Consider the following 13,915-nt stretch of genomic DNA (forward strand, 5'->3'; position numbering starts at 1 on the left):
ATGTCCAGTTTTGCCAAAAAGGGAACTATTGAACAACTGGTTTGAACCCTGCTGCATATGTCAAAAAATCTTCGAGTCTGATCATGAAAAGTAGTCCATCACTGTCATCTCACAGGCACTGTATTTGGCGTTGCTCACAGTAGTTGCAATTTATTGGTTACGGTTGGTAGTTTTCTCCCTGTTTTCTTCCATAACTAGTCTTTGTACGATGCCCAGCATATTATAAAGTACATGAAGCTGGAAGAAAACGAGACTCTCTCAGCTATATCTAGGACAGAAGAGACGTTTATTTCGTTCTCAGTTCAGGTTCCCATTAGAAGTTACATAAACAAATGTGGTGTCGAGAAACTTGTACGCAATGAATTGCGTTTCTTGGACAGTTTTAATTTTATGGCCTCGAGCCTTGATTCACTGGCACAAACGTTGCAAGATGCCGACCTGAAATTACTCCGATTCCACTTTAAACAATTTTGTGATTCAGATTTCGAGAAAATAAGAGCAAAAGGAATTTTTCCTTATTCGTATTTAGACTCATTCCGTAAGTTTGAACTTGGCTTTCCTGCCTACGGTGACCATTGGAAAAACACTCTAACCGGTAGAATTGATGTTACTCAAGAAATGTATACACGAGCTGTTGTATCATCTCTTCGGTTGTAAAAATTTTGGAGACTACCACGACGCTTATCTGCAGACAGATGTGTTCTTGCTGGCAGATGTGATCGAATTGTTCCGCTCGGTGTGCATAAAAGTTTATCGTTTGGATCCTGCTTATTTTTATAGTGCTCCTAATCTAAGCTGGGATGCAATGCTGGTAACAACTGATGTTGAGTTGGGGCTTCTGTCAGACGTTGATATGCTGCTTTTCTGCGAAAAAGCTATTCGAGGTGGTCTCAATGGCGTGGGAGCGCTGAAACATTTTCGAGCTAATAACAAATCTTCAGAATTTCGATAGGAACGAAAAGTCCGTTTTTGGCGCTTTTTTTGATGTTACCTCACTCTATGGTGGCATCATGAAAAAGCTTCCAAAGGATGGCTACAAGTGGAGCGAGTTTTCAAACATCGATGAGCTAATTGAAAAGTACAGGTCAAATACCGACTTTGGCTACTTCCTTGAAATTGATCTAGAATATCCGCGAGATTCACGACGACCACTCTGATTTTCCCTTGGCTCCCGAGAAACATGTTATCCAAGACGATTGGTTATCTGCGTACAGCAAAAACTTAGCGGCTAACAGATCTGCTGTTCCGTAATTGGTGGAAACTTTGTTCGATAAGACGAATTACATATGTCACATTGAAAACTTACTATTTTACATCGATCAAGGTTTGAAAGTTGGTAGACTTCATCGCGTTCTGCAATTTAATCAGTCTGACTGGTTGCGTCCCTATATCGAAAAAAATACGGTTATGCGAAAGCAAGCTTCAACAACGTTCGAAAAAAATTTTAATAAACTGATGTCGAACGCTTGCTTTGGCAAAACAATGGAAAACAAACGAAATAGAAAAAATATTCAGTTTGTATCTGATGAGGCGAAAGCCTCCAAACTTACGTCGAGGCCGAGTTTCAAGTCATTTCAAATTATAAGCGAAAATTTGTGTTCCGTTTATTTTTCGTACCGAATATTAGATGGGACAAACCAACTCCCGTCGGAGCAGCCATCTTGGACCTTTCAAAACTTGCTCTGTACCATTTTCATTATAAAGAAATGAAACCGAGGTACGGGAAACGGATTTAAGTCACTTACAAAGACACTGACTCGCTTCTGTGCAGAGTAGAAACCGAAGACTTGTATGAAGACATGTACGAGTTTAAACATTTATTGGATCTCAGCGATTACCCAACTTCTCATCCTCTGTTCGACGCGAGTAATAAAAAAGTGCCCCTGACAATGACTGACGAGTTCAGTTTTGGAAGAGAGTGTAATTCTTCGATCTAAGATGTACAGCATCAAGTTTCAAAGTGGAGTAAAACAGAGTGCCAAAGGCGTGCAAAAACTTGTTAAAAAGACTCTTCATCATGACAAGTTTCTTGAGTGTCTTCTGACCGGAGTTAGCAGTCGAGCACCAATGACAAAAACTCATTCAGCAAACCATCAAATAAAGATTACAACAACAAACAAAACGGCTCTAAGTTGTTTTGATGACAAAAGATTCATACTGGATAACGGTGTTGACACTTTACCTTATGGCCACTACAGCCTCAATCAAACTCCAACAGTAACCTTTGAATCGGATTGTTCATCACTACAGGATAGTGACTGTGAAATCAGTTCGATTTCAAGTGAAGAAGAGGAGGAGGAGAACTTCGAGCTGATATCGACAGTAGACCTTTCTGACTCCTGCTCAATAGCTTCTACTACGGTCTCTTCTTTTGGTAAAAACGCTTTTTGCAGTTCAGTTTTTACGAAATAGTTATTATGTACTTATTTTTGTTTCAGCTCCGCCCGATCCTGGTTTTATACCTCGAGAAGTTGATGACTCGGAGCCAGTCATTAATTGGAGTGATCTCAGTGATGAACAGGATAATAGCGACGAAAATCGTTGTCTACCACGGAATCCGTTTATAGATGATGAAGCAATTGAAGGAAAATGTAGTAACAGTAGTGCTGATGAATCTTGTATCATTCAGCCTATGCCTGCAAAGAGGCGACGACCTCTTGTTTCCTACTCAGACTCAGATTAAAAACACATGGTTAGCAATACAAATTAAATTATAAAATGTTCAATGTGTAATTAGTTTGAGATATACTATTGAAAAATCTTATCAAATTCAACTCATTAATTAAGCCAATATTTTTAACTGCGCTTAACACTAGAAATCTGAACTGCTTCGTTACCGTAAGGCGATCCCGAAACTTTGTGTGTTGTGTATAGCCCACCTTTTGAAATATTTGTAAAGCTGCATACAAGCAATACAGCCCGCATAAGTTTGAAGATAAAGATAGAAGGGGAGGCGACGAAGCAGTTTCGTGAATGTCAAAACGAACCGATATTTTGTACAGTGAATTAAATCGTTCTTGGAAATGAGTGAAAAATTTAGCGGAATTTTCAGGCTGATCCAGATTACAATGTTTGTTAATTTGTTGTTTCTTGTTTCAAGTTGTTTCAATGTTTGTTAATTTGTTGTTTCTTGTTGTTTCAAGTAATAGCCAATGAGTTCCCTTGAAGTTTTTTGGAGATGTATTTACAATTTGAAAGCGGGCACCTGAGTTCATTCTTGGAAAATTGTCTGCCGACCAAACATCTCCAAAGGAAAACTTTAATAAACGTAATTTGCCTACTACTCCTTTGATCGAAATGTTATCCATTGAATATAGTTTGGTTTTTTTGAAATATTCCTTTTGGTGTCAATAAAAACTTGACTGAATCTCTCTCCGATAATAAAGAGTTCAACTGCTTCTGGAAGGGCTTCAGAGAAGAATAGCTTCAGAGTAATTGGCGCTCCTGTCAGTTCGGGGAATAGGGTAAGATTTTTTGACGCCTCTTGTGATGAGGTCAAGTCGAAACTGACAATAAATTTTTTATCGAAATCCTGCAGAGAAATTTTATTACCACCATTTTTAAAACCCAGCGCTGTTAGTGTGTTGTGAAATATTCTGACATTATTTTCAGTGTCAATTGGTGTGCCTGCTATAGGCAAGCCATTTCCTCGTATGATTTCAATTCTTTTTAGTTTATACTTGTTGTACAGAAAAAGGTTTGTATCTTTCGATCCTCTGAACTTATCGTTTGCTACCATGCACATTGTTAAACGTCTGATTGGCTCCGTTCCAAAAATTGATTCTTTAACGAAAAAATTTTGAACTGATTGCATGATAAAACTTTTGCAAAGGGATTCTATATAGGGGTACCTTGCTGGTGATTTTAATAATGCCTTCTCGATTGAAAGTCGTACTGATTCAGTGACAGTTATCTTGCGGAGAAACATGGACGCTTTTTCTATTACTGCCGTAAACAGTTTGTCTTTATCGTCGGCCAAGCTGATAAGACTGAATTCGTTACTTGCGCGGTAGAGTTTAACTCGAATGTCGACTTCAGGGACCATAAGTTTTTCGCAACTAAAAAAGTTGACATAAAGGGAACCATAGAGGTTAAGCGTGTAACCTGACTCCAAGGTAGCTTTCAAACGGTTTTGTAACCACTCAGATTGATTGGCGTCTGACGAAGGCTCTGAGTCGTAACTGTATCCTTGACAAGCGGCCCAAGTCTCTTTGCTATCGCTGTTCGTTGTTAATTCTGTCTCAAGAAATGCTCGGTGGTGGTAAGAGTTGTTGCTATCAGAAAACAAAATACAGTTGGCGTATACTTCGACCTGTGAATAGGCTGTGTAGAGCATTGTTTGCAAATACAACTTTGCTTGCGTCACTTGCTTTTACGCGATCTTTTCCATCTGGCGTGTAGATAGACACTTGAATTCCTAGTTGAATATAGTTAAGGTCAATGCAGTTGCGCTGGTCTCCGCTGATTAAAAAGTCTAATGTTGGTCCTCTTGAACCGACTTGTGGGTAAATTTCTTGATCGAATCCGCTCTCATAATTCACAAGAATAGGTTTCTCAAAAAAGTCTAAAGCTGTATGCGTTACAGGGTTGGCGATATCTGCTGCAATGCTGGTGAACTCAGTCATTTAGAATCTTACGTTTGACAAAAAATCTGATCGACTGCGTTTCGTCTTGGTTGTCTTTAAAGTGGTTTGGGCTGGCCTCTTGGGTGTTGGTATCTCTCTTATCTCTAGTTTGTTTGTTGATAGGGGGCTTTGGGTTGCGCTGCGCCCCGCCGCCTGCCGAGCGGACGGCGCGGTAACCCGCGAACCGCGGCCGCGAGACGCGTGCGTTGATCGCAACCGTTTCGGCGGGCGCGGGCGGGAACGATCGGCTGTTGTCGATTCTGAAATTGTTTTTGAAACCGATTTCTGCAATGAGTCCTTTGCTGCAGACTTTAGTTTCTTTTTTCCTGCTATCATTTGCCCAATCTCAGGAATTGCCGCTGTAATAAGATTGCGTCCCTTTTTTGGCAAATGGCAAAGCGTACTTTTGTAGTAGTGGTAAAGTACATCGACCAATTCGTACAGCTAATGCTCCCAATCCTGCGGCGCCTGATCCGAACTGCCGTGCGGGACCGCCATGAGTCAGAAAGTTTTCTTGATTTCTCGCAATTTGTGCTTCATAGTGTGCGTCCATGCTTCCAAACAAACCAACTGTTTTTTGGGTAGCCGTTGAGAATAATGATTTAGTTTGGTAAAAATTGAAATTTCAATGTCAGCCAGCTTCGGCCTATTGAGAGAAATGGCATCAGTTGTCCGGTTTCGTCGCGAATCGTTATGTTTATGGAATGAAATGATGACTTGACTACATTTTTCCATTGCAAGTTTGAGAACGATTGATGACAAATGCTCGCGTATTGTGTCTTTTGTGTCGAGTTGTTTGGAAGGGCTATTGTTCTAAAAAGTGAAGTTAATTTGTTTCCGAGAATCTGATCTTGTATCAAATCACAATAAACAAAAATTGTGTGACGCCCACCGGAGATATCTAATGGACATTTTGGGTTGACACCAATTTTAAGTATGTGTGTTCCGAGAATGTTATGCAGATCTGGTGAAAGGAGTTTTATACTTGTTGGACTTCTCTGTTCAGTTTCGTCTTCTGTTAGTTTATCTTCACTGGAACTGGCGGCGGTCATAAAACCATCCTCATTCCCTGTTGATGCCGGGTCTTTTTGGCCACTGTTGCTTAATAGCTTCAGTTTCTGGGTATGGCTTGAAATGCACCATATGATAGGCCAGTCATTTTCTTGTTTTGTTCTAAAGCTTTTTGCAAATATTTTTGGATCAAATTTTCAATTGTTGGGTAAAAACCAGTGTCAATTTTGCATTTGAGGTTTGCCTTTTTCCGAAGATGGTACTGTTTTCTGTCGGCTGGTCGACGACGGCGGCGGCGACCTATATCAGTGAAAAGTTCTTCTGCGATCGTTGGTTCTATTGGCTCTTCATCATCCGACGAGGAATCTGTTCCGTCCATATGCGGCTCTATAAAACCGTGTGTAACGTTTTTAAACTTTGCTGGCCATGATATTTCGAGAAGTGCCATTTGCCATGTTCCGAATGTATTGTTTAGATCTATTGGTTTGTGCAATAGATTTGTGAAAGCCGCCATCGAGTTGCCGGGATACGTTTCCGTCGAAGCGTTGGAGACTAAATTTATTGTAAAAGCATTTTCAGTTGGATCCATTTTTTAAATTTCTGAAAATTTTGTCAGCTCTGATTCGTTAAATCGGCCGACTATTTCTTCTCCTGTTTCATGAGAATCAACGCGGTAAGTTGGAGAATTGAGTGTGAGGACTTTGTCTATTCTGAATATTTCGTGACTGAATAGAATCTTATAACCCCGATGAAACGTTTCGATGTTGCGTTTGATTCGAACGGTCTCACCAACGGCAAATTTGGGCTTTTGTATCTTGTCGTTTACGTTCAGTGAAATAAGATAACTTGTGTGCTGTTTGGTTACGCTCTTTGGAGCAAGACCTGTTATCCTGTTGACTCGAGAGTTAATGACTTTGACAAAATTCTGCAGGTTATTTATATATGTACTGGTATGATTTTCGTTTAAGAACTTATAAATTAAAGACTTTCTGGATCGAATGTTACGTTCTGCAAACGAAATTTTCTTTTCGTTCCGAGTTTGGTAAATTGCTATTTCTTTCTGCTCGCAAAAATTTTTGAATGATCCCAGAAATTCTTTTCCATCATCAGTCCATACTTTTTCCGGTTTGATTTTTGTCGTCATCAAGGCGAAAGCGCGTCTGGTTGTTGATGGTATTTATCTTTCATAGGCTGAACCCTAAGGAATCTACTAAGTGTATCGACTGCCACCAATAGATATCGAGTGTTTCGATTTTCTGTGGACAATGATTGCATATCCGCAAGATCAATTGACCATATTTCATTCAAACGATATGACTGTGCCTTTAGGCGTGGAAAACGGTGACGTGTTTGTTTGAACTTTGTGTATGTTGAGCTTGTTGTTAGGTAGGTTTCAACTGTTTTACGTTTTAGGCCTGTTGATTTAACCAGCCTGTTGATACTGCTGTAGGCTGATGGAGTATGCGTGTTTGTATAATTTTGTTGAATAGTTTGCAGGTCCCTGCTTTTTGTGATTGCTGATGAGATGACCCTTTCATTTTTGCATTTTGTGCATGTAAAGTTTTCTCTGTCGTACTCTTCAGCCTTCTCTATCCCTGAACATTGATTGTGTACCCAACCACAAATTGTGCAGTAAAACAGTGGTTTCTTTCTTGTGCTTTTTCCCAACAGTCTCCTAGAGTTTCCACATGTCAGCTTTCTCGGAGGACCGGGGTTTTGCTCTATCCCACTGATTTGGAGAAGCAACTTAATAAGCTTTCTACCTAACAGCTTTACTATCTGTAGCTGAACATGGAAAGCCATGTGGTGTTCGAATCTTTTGCAAGCTTTGGGCTAACTGATTTGGCGTTTGTGTTGGCAACTAGATGCTGGGCAATTTTCAGCTCTTTTATTAGGGTAAGATCTGCTGGAGAATTTTTTTTTGTCGGGTGCTGAATGTTTATTAAAAGCTCAAACAAATTGCTGTCAGATGCAGGTCCTTCCGTTTTGCTTTGAATTTTGCCTGTATGCTTATCAATTGTAACGGTTGTTGAGTTTTGTAACAGTTTAATAATTGTTTTCGACTTCTCAATTTTTCCGCTCGAAAGTCCGGCGAGAGTCAATTCTTCTAATTCTAATATTTGATTTGCCTCGTCAGCGCTAACATTTGTTTGATGATGTTCTCTTGTTATCATCTCCTTTGTCTCTTCTCCCGATTTTTGCTCCTCATTGAACGTGGCTGCAACACTTAGTTGAGCTGCGACATCGTTTTCGTTAGAATTTCTTTTGGTTAGTAAAATTTCTTTGGCTGTTTGGGGCTTTTGGTTGCTCTCGTTGGCTGCTTCGAGCAATTTGTTATAAGTTTGTAACTGAATGAGAATGAACTTCTGTGCCTCCGTGTTATTGCGCATGTTCTTTCTTGAAATGATTTTGAATGGGATTGTGAATTAGTTTAATTAATTGCAGGCCCTGATTGGTCGCTAGCAATTTTCGTTTTGAGGTAATTTAACTTTCTTATCACAAATAAGAGAAAGAATGGTTTTAAGTTTCTTGAACTGCTGTTTGGTTACATAAGTATTAGCTAACGAGACATTGCCTTGAACAATATTGTATAAACAGTCAACTAAAAATTTGATAAAATTATCATCGAGGTGAATAAGCGCGAAGCGATTCAGAACAGGTTTGAAGTTGATGAGCAGTTTGTAAGTAGTCAGATGTTGTGAATTGTTCATCGAGTTCAATTTTCTTCTGCGAATTTCCCACTATATAAAATATGCTGAGGTCGTTTGTTAAATGTGAGCAGAATCGTATGTGCTCGCTGCATCTGGGATCCAAATCAATCAACAAATGACCGAATGGTTCTTTAGTAGCTAATTTATACGCTGACTGCACAAGATTTCTGCTTCCCAACTGACGACCTAGAACATCGACTGTAACTATATCTCGGGGATTTTTCAGTAAGAGCATATGTGTAACATTCACGTCAATTGTCTTCGAATTTGGACTTTTTTGGTACAAGTTATGCTTGAAAATTATGGCGTGTTGGTTTTTGTGTCGTCCAGAAATGATCAAATTCAAAAACTCTTCTTGTTGGCTGGCTTCTGCGTTTACATCATCAAAAATGATCAGTTGACGGTCTGTTTCGGGATGAGAGTTAATCTTGCTCCAATTGAGTCCTTCGATAAAATATATTATTGTTCCGAGTTTTTCTTTGATTTCTCTATATATTTCTTGCCAATGCTGATAGACGTAAATTAGTTTGTCAAAATGAGGATAAAACAGTTCTCTTTGTTTAATTATGATATCTGCTACAAGACGGGTCTTACCTGATCCACTGGGGCCAACTACCATCATCAGTAAGTGAGGTTGAGTAACAATTACTTTGTTCATTTTGTTGTTGGAATCAAACAACCAATACTGAAAGCGAGGACTGACCAAATTTCTGGGCGTTCTGTTGAAAATTTGGTAACGAAAAGAAAACTAAGGCTGCTTGTTATTGCTGCGAATAAAAGAAAAATGTGTATGCTGTAAAATATTAGTGACCTTTCAATGCTACCACAAAGCTTCCACGGGAGGCGCTCTTCATCGTTTTGGTCGAATATTATTTTACTAGCAATAGCCAAGTGACAATCTGGAGAGTCAGTCATTGCTTTAAGGTGCTCGAGGGGGTGGTGCAGGTGTTGGAGACTGACTAGATTGTCGTGATAATGTAACAAAATACTCTAATAGTTTAGAAGCTTCAGCTAAAAGCTCAATTTCAGACAGTGTTAGATCAATTTCAGTTTGAACAAGAACAAAACGTTGACCCACTTTTTTCCAGCACTGTTTTCGCAACAATATTTCTGTCCTGTCGTTGGCTTGAGATAATTGTAAAGCTGCGAGTTTCGAAATATGCAGTGTGAAGTTATCGGGGTCGTAATTGGTCATTCTAAAATGGCAATCCTTCAAAATAAGACCAGAATACGAGCTTAAAAATTATCCAAAATAGGACACCAGTTAAGTGCCCAAGCAGAAAGTGACTAGGAAAATTTTAAACCATATAAACATATCCTGGTCCGAGTCCGTATTCTTCCTTCATGAATCCATACGCGTCATGAAATGCAGCATGTGTTCGTAGTATTTTCAAATGCTTAAGATACTCATGCAGTCTACTATTACCTGGTCCTATTAGTCCTCCATGCGGGGCCAGTTTATTGATGACTTGAAGGTCGGAATTGGGATCAATGAACATGCAAACTGCAAGAAATGGATTTTTTGTTGTTTCGTTCTGAGGGAAATGCTTAGAAACAATCTCAAAATTGCTCAAAACTTTATTAATATCGGGAATAAATACCATTAAATTGGTAAACCAACCGATTTACAGGACGCTTATATGGAAAGTGGTATTCAGTGAGAGGTTTTTTTTGTTATCAGTTTTCTTTTGTTTGTTTAGATGAGTCATCGGAATTTTCCGTGCTTTCCTCCAATGAAGCATCCCAGCATTCCCAGCATGTGCATTGCGCATTGTTCATTCCACATTGAACTTCCAAATAAGTTGAATGATCCGTTCTGTAGATCGATCCCCAGCCGGTCGCCAGTATATCGATGTAGTCCTCCAGTGTCTGCTTGAAAGGGGAGTCTGTACTCCCGAGACTCTCTATCTTTGCTAATATTCTGCGCTGGTATTCCGTCATTGTAGCACATTCCTTTCGTCTATTTGGACACGAGCGTTCCATCTCCCATACTGTTTCCATCAAGCTGTTTCGTTTTGGGGAAATATCCATTACTGTATCAGCGTTTCTTGTGAATTGTTCGAAGATGTCTCGTCTTGTCTGATACATTGAATCGTAGGAATTGCTGATTGAACGTTTGAAATGCGCTTGTTGGTACAAAAATTTTTGCTTTGATCTCGAACAGTACTTTGCTTTCAAGGCGAATATAGGATTTGATAGTCTTCTCCATGTGTTTTGGATTATCGTTTGTATAGACCAGAATGTGTTGATGCTCAAATGATATGTCGTCGCACCATCTGTATTGCTGTTGCGTCTTTTGAGGATCATGATGTACAACAGCAAATTGCCGCTCTGTACAGTGATCAATCCAGTTAGCGAGGCCCTTCGGTTGAAATTGTGTTGTCAAATTTGAGTCTCTTGTATCAATTTTGCGTCTCTTTGTTTGCACCTCGAATGAGAATTGTCAGGGAATCAGAACTTGAGCACTATAGACAATTTATCGAAAATTGTCAGAAATTTCTGCGCTGTTATTCATGGCACTTGAAGTCTGTTGAGAAACGGTTTTAGTTCGCGTTTCTTGGTATATATAGCTTTAGTTATTTGTTCAGTACTGATAATTGAGATTACTTTAAAATGATAAAAGAGTGAACTGATTGAAAAAAAAGACAGTTTAGTCCACATGGTTATTCGAAATACCATCTGTGCCAAAGTGCCTCTGCGTACGGCATTTTAGTTGCTGCTTTTCAATCAGTAAAATTAGAACTGCATGTTGGGATAGTTCAATGGCATAACTATAGTGTAAAATAATTAATAGGGTCGTGCCTATAGAATTGTTTAAGTTGAATCTTGTAGTTCAGTGGTGTAGACGTATTTCCTATTGTAATTAAGATTGATTTTGGCGTAGGTTCGAGACTAGATAGGAGGGATCCTAAATCTGTGCGGTAGACCACCCCAAATTTCACTACTGACTAGTAATGTCCGGGAGCTACCTATTTATCCCGCTTCTGAGGAGAAAACGTCAAAAGGGTCAGACGAAACAATGCATAAAAAAGACTACAGGACTAATATATTTGATATGAACTTTGTTTGAGAACAATAAAAAAATGATATTAAGTACTCGCACAACATTCGGAAATCTATAATAGGCTCACAAACTTCTATAATTTTGTAGAATGAGCAAACACATTGAGCAGTAGAAATACCATTAGGGCCCAACCGTATCATCTGAGAAATTATTTTATTGATCTAACCTGATGACTGATTCGTACTGCGGTAGTAGTCCCGCTTTGCACTGGGTGAGACAAAGGATCGCAAACCAGAGAGGCGATTGTTCGATCTTTCGGGACAGATTCACTTTCGCTCCTCCAGCCACTAGTTTCTTGACCAACTTCTCGTTGCCAAAGTGACACGCACGACACAACGGACTCATACCTGAAAAATGGCATCTGGAAACGTATGAAAAGGTTAACATTATTTCTAAATCTCGACCAGATTCTTAACCATCTATTGCGTCGAAACAAGCTTCGAAATAATTTTCTAGAGAAAAAAAATGATTTACAAAATACCAACTCTCTCATAAACAACGTCCTTTCATCTCAGATCACGTAAGAGTTGTGAAAAGACCAAACATTTTCCCAGGTTAATCTTCCATTCTAATTTTCTATTTCAGAAATTACCATCCTTAAAAAACTCCTCAGATTATTGAATAGATTCTCTCTATTAATTGAATCGATGACCAATAAAATTACAGGCAAATTTCTTCTACTAAAATAGGATCTCGTATACGCATGCGTATTTAACGTCACTAAATTGAAGACTAATGAAATTGCAAACCTTTAGCATCAATTTCATTCACATCAGCTCCAGCCTCGATAAGTTTTAGGGCAATGATTGTGTGGTTAAGAGCCACTGCTTCATTCAATGGACTGATTCCATGTTTAACTGCACATGAATTAGGTTCAGAAACCCACGGGAAATTCACATCCACGCCTGAACAAACTTTAACAGTTCAGAACTCAAATCATTTTGCCATTCAAATAACAATTTAAAGGATATTTGAAATCAATTAAAAATATTTCTAGAAAACTTCGGGCATCGCTTCTCTTCTGAGCAAAAGGTGTTTCTGCACCAAGCTATTCAGAATTTAATTTTTAATTATAACGTCTTTATCTAAATATCTAAAAACTTTTTGATCAAAACCTGGCAAATTACCAGGTAGCATCTGGCGTCCTACGAATGAGCTCAGCCATTTCAATCCTAATTTTTGCAGAGCTAAAAAATGATTCCCAATTCCATTAAAGACAGTTAATTATGAAAAAAATAGCAAACTTTTGAGCAGTTATGCCCATACTATTAGTACGAACATTCCATTGATTTGAATGTGCTTGTCAGTTATGCCCCCGTTCATCGTAAGTTACTGTGATAACAAAGCACCTGAGCTTGGGACAGCTAATAAGATACACTAATCGAGGGGGATCAAAAACCCAATTTGAATAGGTCCCGGATCATTGTCACCCAGTCCAAAGGCTCATTGTACATTGTGGCCCCCAAGCGCTCAACATGCTAACATACCCCGCAGATTGCCGGAAAACAGCCGCCGTTGATTCCCATAACTCTATTGGGATTGACAGAAAAAAAATCAACAAAAATTGATTTTTGTACAAAAACATTTTTAAGTTCGACTTATTTTGATGTCATTTCGTAGTTGAACACACTCTTGTCTCTCAGTGAGAGGCTACAGTGTCTAGTATGAATACTAATAAGCATTATAGATAGTAACTAAAACTTATGAGAACAAAGTTCAAGTGCCGGGCATCTAAAAATGGGCTTTATGGGTTTATCCCGTTTCTATTTCTGACTTTGATTTTTTAATACTGACTCTCTTGAATTGCTTTGCTGAGCAGCTGCTGTTTAAAAGGACTTTGAGCAGAATGACAGAAGAGTGAAACTAGCCTAGAGAAGTCAAAAAGATTTCACGCAAAATGTCGAAAAAGCGGAAAAAGGTTAAGCGAAAAAAGTTTGACGAAGTAAAAAACATAGCAGGACAAGTCCTGACGTACAATTCAAAGAATTTTTATTGACTAAACAATACACGAATTATAACGGACTATGAGTGGATTGGGAAAACCATTTCTAAAAAAAAATCAGATAAAATTTAAAAAAAAAACAACAAAAAATCTGGGTCAAAATGCCTGCATGTGAACAAAAAACCACTAGTGAGAAATGAAAATTTGGTTCAGACAAAAAACTAGGCCTAGAATGAGCTATTAATGGATTGGGAAAGCCATTTAGAAAAAAACCCGATCCAAAAAAATAGAAAAACATAGCCGGCAGATTGCCGGAATAGCTGCGAAAGAATAGACCCGCGTGCCATATAATAGAGATAGAAACACATACAGATCTAAATTGAAAAAAAAATCGACGCCGCTCAAAAAACTAGGTAAAAACCTTCAGCGATAAATTAATAAAGCTTGCTAAAATTCATTCGGCAGAAGCCTCTTATTAGGGACCTTTAGTGCGCATATGAGTTCCTTTGACCTTAAACAAATTCAAATTAAACTTAAGTTTTAAATTGCAAAGTTTTATTGA

The 13,915-nt window shown here is 38.7% G+C and overlaps 1 protein-coding gene across 1 annotated transcript in view; it reads right to left on the reverse strand.

Moving 5' to 3' along the window:
- LOC142351158 (uncharacterized) overlaps positions 1-13,915 on the reverse strand; it is a 34,556-nt gene that overhangs the window by 15,207 nt on the left and 5,434 nt on the right. The window contains exons 3-4 of the mRNA XM_075403272.1: positions 12,161-12,316; positions 11,578-11,758 (exon numbers count right to left, since the gene is read on the reverse strand). Coding sequence (XP_075259387.1) covers positions 11,578-11,758; positions 12,161-12,316 — 337 coding nt within the window. The remainder of the gene's footprint in view (positions 1-11,577; positions 11,759-12,160; positions 12,317-13,915) is intronic.

The sequence above is a fragment of the Convolutriloba macropyga genome, chromosome 12, assembly GCF_964194025.1.
Source record: "Convolutriloba macropyga chromosome 12, txConMacr16.3, whole genome shotgun sequence".
NCBI lineage: Eukaryota > Metazoa > Xenacoelomorpha > Acoela > Convolutidae > Convolutriloba > Convolutriloba macropyga.